This window comes from Telopea speciosissima, chromosome 5, assembly GCF_018873765.1.
Source record: "Telopea speciosissima isolate NSW1024214 ecotype Mountain lineage chromosome 5, Tspe_v1, whole genome shotgun sequence".
Taxonomy (NCBI): Eukaryota; Viridiplantae; Streptophyta; class Magnoliopsida; order Proteales; family Proteaceae; genus Telopea; species Telopea speciosissima.
Genome location: NC_057920.1, coordinates 20,680,442 through 20,688,609, shown reverse-complemented (window position 1 = coordinate 20,688,609; position 8,168 = coordinate 20,680,442). Strand labels below are relative to the sequence as shown.

General features: G+C 38.6%; 1 protein-coding gene across 1 annotated transcript; it reads left to right on the top strand.

Moving 5' to 3' along the window:
* Window positions 1-3,431: 3,431 nt before the first annotated feature.
* Window positions 3,432-5,189, top strand: LOC122662855. The gene is made up of 3 exons (XM_043858564.1): window positions 3,432-3,555; window positions 4,665-4,854; window positions 4,961-5,189. Exons 1-3 carry the CDS (start codon window positions 3,432-3,434, stop codon window positions 5,187-5,189), a joined length of 543 nt encoding a protein of 180 aa, XP_043714499.1.
* The last annotated feature ends 2,979 nt before the right edge of the window (window positions 5,190-8,168 follow it).

The window sequence follows — 8,168 nt, the reverse complement described above, 5'->3', positions numbered from 1 at the left end:
TCATGGTCGATGATGAGGATGATGGTGAGGGGATGTTTGGTCCTTCTAGAACACACTCTTATGGTAGTCAGTGAGGGCTTACAGAGATGAATGACATAAAGGAAACGAATTGCAAATCATATGACAATAGATAATGGTTACACTATGCTATGACTATTTATGTATTTTTATTTCAACACTAGAGGTGTGGTTTAGCTTATTACATACTATTTTGTAATTCTTATTATTTTGATCTTGAATGCGGAGGTTGAGTGTTTTAAATTTTATATTAGAAACTTTCAAAATGGTATTCCATATGATTCAGATGTTGCTTACCTATCATAACTTGGAGAAACATGACAGACATTGAAAATGCATCCTATGTGTTCATGCGGCCATGGTCGGATGGTCGTGAGAATAACGCGTACAAAGGCCAATTTTGGCTGTAGTTTTTACATGTGTCCTATCAATGGGAAGCATCCAAAGTCATTTATGTGGGTGGACCTGTACGAATCTAAAATTCCCCATGAACATGTACCTCATGTTGATGACATCTATGATGGTGACCTTTGCATGACATTTTTGTAATTTACAGGTTCTTGACATTTTTGTATTACCATTATGTGTAATGGAATGTTAAAGATGGTTTCCCTAATTATTTAAGTTGTACATCTTAAATAGGAAATTTATTTGACACTACTTCAGAAAATTAAATATGTAACAAGGCAGTTTCTAGATACCAAACTGGAAAAGAGAAACTTAGGTAAAAATGGACTTGATGTTCGTTAATATAATTTTCAACATGCTTTTGTTATAGTATTATTCATGATAATGAGTAGTATAATCATAATTATTATGGATTAATAAGGAACATATGGGTGAAACAGGATTGGGTTGGGCCGAGTTTTTTAAAACCCTAGCCCAACCCTGAGTCCTCTTAGCTCAACCCAAGCTCAACCCAGCCCTAGGTTAGGCTGAGATATCTCAGCCCAGGCCCAATCCTGTCAAGCTCAGCCCAGCCCAGCCCGGCCTTGACTGACCCTAATTGTCCCTAATTTTTGCTAGGGCCTGGTTGGCCCTAATTGACCAGTCTCATATGATTGGGTATTGTTTTGTTTCATACTCAATTAACTACTAGACTTTTCTTAGGGTTAAAAAACTTAGCCCTATCTTAAAATTTTAAATACTTTTGTTCAGTAGATAATTAGCATTTTTTTTGGTAAACCAAAAGATAATTAGCATTTTTTTTGGTAAACCAATAGATAATTAGATACTAAACAAAAATTGTAAAATGTAATCAATAAATAGCAAAGCATAACCTAACACAGGGCCGGGCCGGGCTAGGCTTAGCCCGAGGCCTCAACCCTGGCCTAGCCCGACCCTGACCCTGGGCCTGAATATTTCAACCCTAACCCACCCTTAGGGTTGAAAAATCCACCTGAGGCCCTGTTCGGGCTCGAGGCGGGCTCGGGCCGACAGGGCCAAAATTTTGTAAAATGTTTGTCAAACATTGTTTCTATTCTTTTTCTATTCGTGGAACATTTCTATAACTATTTTACCAAACACTGTTTCTCTTCCATGAGACCGTTCTCATAATATATGAAAAGAACATTCTCCTAGAAGGAAAATGTTACCAAACGGGGCCTAAATCTTTCTAACTGTTGTTTCTTCAAGAAATATGCTTCATTCATAGGACAATCTAGCAGGCTATGTGTAAGCCATCCACATCTGAAGCAAAAGAGAAAGACTTCATATCATTCTTCAATATTATGGCAAAGACCTTCAGAATCGGGAAGATAAATGTAACATGTGATGGGGTGGCACTTTGGATATTTGAGCTTGATTCTAGAAGAGAAGGGTAGGATTCCCAGTGCAATTGAGTATAGAGAGGTGTACCGATTTTTCCATACTTCTAGAGTAATAGACTCCTCAAAATATTTCACTCAAATTGATATATCAGTTGGATCCACATAGGGAATTTCCATTTTCCTTATGATATTCATAAGGTGGAGGATGAAATTCCTAAACCACCATGGAGAGGCATTGAGTACAATGGCTCGGTCTTCCTTTTGGTAAAAAATCACTTTAAACTAACAACTCTTAAGAACTTGGACCTTTTTAATATGGAATTTGCTCTTTATGGAAATCAAATTTTCACCTAAAGATTTAGTTGGTTTGGGGCAACCAATCACATAACCATAGATACACAAATCGTTAGATGATCCCTGAAAACCAGTAGCTTTATCTTGGTCTATGTCTTTGTCATTGCTTGATATACTAAAGCTTTCACTTTCTTACTCACTCAATTTGCCTTTTCCCTTGTGAGGCAAGGAGCCCTTGGAATATTTGGAGTGGGACATCATGCAAGGTGTCGAAACTTGGGAAAAGTACTTGAAAATGATAGTCCAAGGAGAAGTGCTAAAAGAGGAAAGCGTTGCACTTGACTTGGGGAGAAATGGTCTAGCGAGAGGCCTAAAATGGGTGGTGCAAAGCTTGAGTACGTGGAGGGAGAGTATACAGAAGGTGAGGACTTACAATATTATTCAAGAAAGTTTAGCATTGAAGGATAGAAGGGGACTTAGGGACATCTGTGTCTTCAATCATAACATGAATATTGAGAGGAAGATGGGGTAATAATATTGAGACTTAGATTTCCACAAGTGGAAAGAAATCCGGAAAAATAATGCTTTCTACATAAAAGGTCTGAAAGAGACTAGCAATTCAAAGAATGTATTGGTGTGAGGACCAAGTCAAAAACTGGGTTTGTATTGAGAATTCAGAGACGAAACTACAAGGAGATAGCAAGGAAACTTATCAGAAGATTAGAAGAGGACGAAGGAGAAGGAGGTCATCGTTCTCCCCAACTTCGTACTGGTACCTCTCTCCCCATGAAAAATGGAAATTTATAGTGGGTCCATTTCTATTATAGAAAAATGTAAACCTTTAGTTATTATTGTGGTATTATAGGCCATACTGATGCTCGATGTCTAACTTTGTTTGAAAAGAAACAGTTGCATGTCAAAGCAGGATGTGATGAAAATTGTTCATGCTTAGAAATCTCAGAACATAGATTTGGGCATTGGCTGAGAGCCCATGAAAAGGGTTTGTAATTTGTGGAACAAGCAAAGTCTCATATCAGTAATAATGAATTTCAAGCATTGGAGGAGGAGGAGCAGGAGCGACTCTCATTGTTTGCAGCAAACCTCTTGGCTACCTGTACCTTGAATCAATCAAGATCAGAGAAAATTACTGTGGTAAATGTCTCATCTACTAGTGACTTGGAAAGACAAATTACAGGGCCTACCAAGCAAAATCGTGATTTGATGAAGAAAATTCTAATCCAAAATGATGAAGTGCCAGCACTTTCCTGATAGAGACAAACTCAGCCACCCCTCTCTCACCAATCATGCAAAATCAAGTCATCTTCAGTTTCTGAACGGGAGGCTTGTAGAATGGAAAGGATGCTACCAGAAACATCAGTATCTATAAAGCTGAGACCTGAAGCTAAAGCCCTGGTAGCGTCACTCGGATCATCATTTTCTGAATTTTCCGTTGAAGGTGATTCCCAGGGCAAAGGTAAAAGAGCTCGTGAAGAAGATTGCTCAGAACACCAGCCAAGAGATTCCATATCAGCACAGGGAAAGCAATATTCGAGCAAGATACAGTTCTCCCAGAGTTGATCTCAAACCCAAGGTAGCAAAGAAGACCCACTCAGCATTATAGAACCCAAAAACAAAGAGCCCATGCCTACCATCGTCCAACCCTTACTCTTAGCCCATCTATTATGTCTAATGAACCTTACCCAATTCAATCCACTAATGACCCCAGTTTCTACCAAAAACACCCTCAAGTGACCACATCATAAATTTAAATGCAACCCATATAACCCCTACCTCTTAACTGATTTCAGATGTTTCAGCTAAGCATCAAGAGCAAAATCTCTCTTCTTCCCCTCAATATGATCAGGTATGTTTTATTCCAAAACCCCCTTGATCGATCATTACCATTTATTTGTGATGTTTTAAGTTTGGATTTCAATTGTAAACATAGGTCCCAACCTGCCATGTGGAATCAAACAGAATTTTTACCACCTCATCAATCCTTGTCCTCTATTAATAAGTGGGTTCCCGCTACTGTCCCGCAGCAACCCAGCGTTTCCAAATGAAGTGTATTAGTTGGAATTGTCAGGGTTTGGGATCTCCCTGACAATTCGACATTTGAGGGACCTCATTCGTTCTGAAAATTCCGATCTAATTTTTCTTATGGAAACAAAAAATTCAAAAGATTTTGTACCTTAACGCCTTCTGTTTTTTTTTTTTCGAATTGTTCACTGTTGAACCCAATGGACTGTCTAGAGGCTTGGCACTTTTTTGGAAACATAACACCTCTCTTTCTATGTATCTCTTCTTCCTTTGTTTACCATATCTTTGTTTATTTTGATCCCATTGGTCCTCTTAGCGGGTGGTCTCTAAGTTTTGTTTATGTAGAATCTAGGACATACCTTAAACATCTCTTTTGGGAAGACCTTAGAGCCCTTTCTTCGTTGATTTCAGGTCCTTGGGCTTGTTTAGGTGATTTCAATAACATTCTCTCTCATAAAGAGAAATTTGGTGGTAGACCTATTTCTTCTAGAGATTTCAAGGATTTCAAATATACTTTAGATTGTTGCAATCTTTTTGATTTAGGTCTCAAAGGTCCTCCTTTCACTTGGTCTAATAACAGATCAAATGATTCTCTAGTTATGGAGAAGCTTGATAGAGCTGTGGCTAACTCCAAGTGGAGAGTCATTTTTGAGGATTCCATTGCTAGAAACTTAATCATCAGAGCTTCTGATCACAGCCTGATTGTTCTTGATACCTTTCCTCCCAAATTCAGGCCCCTTACCATTTAGGTTCAAAATTATGTGGATGACTCATCCCAATTGTAAAAAAGAAATTGAAAAATCTTGGCAATACTCTCAGTTTGGTTTTGGCATGTTTAGGATTTGTCGAAAGCTTAGGGTTGTCCAACATAATCTAAAATCCTGGAATACATCTGAATTTGGTTATGTCGAAGATTATATTAGGAAGCTAAAATCTGAGCTTGAGCTCCTTCAAAGCAATCCTCATGATCCCCCTACTTTTGAGAAAGGCCATCCACTGCTAAGTGAATTAGATCTAAACCTTAAGAGGGAAGAAATTAAATGGAATCAACGTGCTAAAGTGGACTGACTTAAATTGGGTGACAAAACACCAACAACTGCTTAGCTCAATTGGTGAGCCGTGATGCACTTCATGCCCATGCTCACCAAGAGGTCTCGAGTTCGAGTCTCTTGGCTAGTATCTTATCCCCTCTCTGGTTCGATCCCCCCCCCCCCTTTCTAGCTACTACATATGTAAAGCTCCCAATTACCAAAAAAAAACACCAAATTCTTTCATGTTCTACTATTCAAAGAAGAGCCAGAAATCTCATTGATTAGTTAGAAACTGGGGATGGTTGGGTGTTAGAACACCAGGAGATTCATGATTACATTGTCGATTTCTACTCCGATCTTTACTACACCTCAAATCCTCTAAATTTTGATAAATTGGCTGGAATTGTCCCCAATTGTCTCACTGACCATTCCAAGTACCTCCTTAATAAACCCATCACTAGGTAAGGGTGTCAATTAGTTCGGCCTCGGTTTGGTTCCATTCCTTGATGGTGTGATTGGAAACCGAACCGAGATCCGAGTCGGCTCTTAAAGTGGAAACCGAATCCGAACCACATGGTTAAAGTGATTCCATGCCGTGAGTGTGTGCATGAGTTTAGTGCAGAAAGTGGCCATCAGTTGACTCAGAATATCCGTAAGGAACATCATCGTTGCCTAATTTCACTTCGAACACTCTTATGTAGGAAGCGGGTATCATCTGATCTCAGAGTACTTAGTATGATGTGTCTCACCTCCCTGGGGGTAGAGACACAATAGGGAGTAACCTCGTCGTTTGATTTCACTCCGAACATGATGCATGATGTAATCAGTACAATTATGATATATACAAACAAATATGTATAACATAACAAGTATACAACAAAAAGCATGGTCAATCAGAAGTCTGACGATCCCCAGTGGAGTTGCCACTATAGGCGCAAAGGATGAAGATCGATCCGTGACCTCTTTCTGGCATCGTGCACCAGAACGTGGGAGCGGTGCGGGGATTATTGTTGATGGTGTAGGGAGTCGCCACCTAGATCAAGGTCTAGGACCCACAAATGGTGCCCATCCTTCGCAGAAAGGCGCTAAATTAACTCCAATGACTCAATGGATGGTCTGCTCCAGATCTCTGGGTAAGTGTCAAGTTACGGGCCAGGAAGGTGTTAGGCACCCAGCAACCGCCCGGCCGACGGCCGGTCTTCCTAGACCAAACTCTATTGTATACTGTTATGTTATACGTATTATGCACCTAATTAAACTAAATTTTTTTTTTTTTTTGTGTTTTTATTATCTTTGTTGAAATTTATGGACCTAATTAGGCTAATTAAAATTAATGTTTTAATCCTAATTACTACCCCTAAGTTAGGTGATTATGTACATTATGCGCCCTAATTAATCTAGTTGATTTATTTTACCTAAGTTAGAAAACCTAACTCTATGGTCAAAAACATGGTCAATTGTGCAAAATTATTAAGATCATAGGTCAATGGTAATATCATGGATAAGTTTGATAAACAAAATGGCTTAAGGATCAAAATGACCAAAATTACAAAAATGCCCCTAGAGGGCAAAATGCATGAAAAACTCATGAAAAAGAAAAATTATACTTAAGACATGCTTATAAAAGTTAAAACATGCAAATAAAGTGATAGAAACCTTTCTAGGACCCTAAACATGATTTGGTCGCAAAATGACCAAAATACTCCTAAGGGCAAAATGGTAAAAATGCCAGAACAAGAACTTTTAAGTCATTTCAGGCATTTGATATGTCATTAAACATCTTGAAAATACTAAACATTCAAAGTAAGCCTACTGGATGGTAGATTGGGCTTGCATTTGGTAGATTACCTAAATGCCCCCGAGGGCAGAAGTAACTTTTTGTGCATGGTTATGAATCATGGTGGGCATGTATGCATATGAAAACATTCTAAAACAACTTAAAACAGAATTTAATGCTTAGAAATACATATATTTTTTTTATGTTTTTATGATTTTCTTGGATTTTCACAACAAATAGAAAAATGACACCTACGTCCCTAAGCAAGGTAGGGAACACATATGAAAATGATCAAACATTAAGACCTTTATCCGTTGCTGTGTGCATCGTGCGACGCAGCAACGGCCATGTGCGAACAATGGGGCCCGCTATGCACACATGGCCACTGTTGTGCCGCAAGATGCGGACAGCAGCGCTCCAGCTACAGCAGCGGATAAAAATTTCAAACATTCATGTCAGTGACTAATGATCCCATAAAATCAAGCCTGATGAAATACATATCCCATAAATTTTTTGTGAATTTTTATGCATTTATACTATTTTTTTTTCATGTTTTTGAAGTGTTGAAAAGAAGGGAAAACAAAGAAAAATACAAAATCCCCATCCCAGATCCGAATTGGGCCAAACCAAAGCCCACAACCATTAATGAAAACATGCTCTTTAACATGGTCAAAATGATCCTATCCAAATCCCCACCCACAGGATCATATTTCATATAATTCCAAAACACTAACAGGGGCAAAAATGTCACATAAAACATGATTTGGAGCTCAAAAAAACTAATGAACATCAACCACAGTGGGAAACATCTTCCCTAAAATTTTCAGAAATTTACCACTCTTGCGTTATTTTTGAAGATTTTTTAACTGAAAACAGCCTCTTTTAACTAAAGAAAATCAAAAGAAATACATAAAAAATAAATAAAAATATATAAAAACTACCTTTGAAGCGTGGAAGTGTCTGGGCTCAGTTTACATATCCTTGGATGGCCGGAATTATCGCCGGAAAGCACCGAAAGCCACTCTAAGTGTGGCTGCCCCGAATGGCAAGAGTGGTGAACAAGGGGTATTTGAGGAGTTTTATATGTCTATGGGAGCATGATCTGGGGATGTCTCTGGCATGGATGGATAGAGGGGAGAACGAGCTTCACAATGATAATTTTTCATGAATTTTCTGGGTTTTTAAACCCTCCAAATGGCCTTCTATTTATAGGACAAAATCTGTTTGAGGAAATGACTG

What these genes read in the sequence shown, in the direction of transcription:
- LOC122662855 (XM_043858564.1), top strand. Translation starts at nt 3,432, where the DNA reads ATGGAAAGGATGCTACCAGAAACATCAGTATCTATAAAGCTGAGACCT. An exon ending in AGGTGATTCCCAGGGCAAAG is followed by an intron (nt 3,556 to 4,664) that starts GTAAAAGAGCTC and finishes TTTTTGATTTAG; the next exon opens with GTCTCAAAGGTCCTCCTTTC. An exon ending in ACCTTTCCTCCCAAATTCAG is followed by an intron (nt 4,855 to 4,960) that starts GCCCCTTACCAT and finishes TGGCATGTTTAG; the next exon opens with GATTTGTCGAAAGCTTAGGG.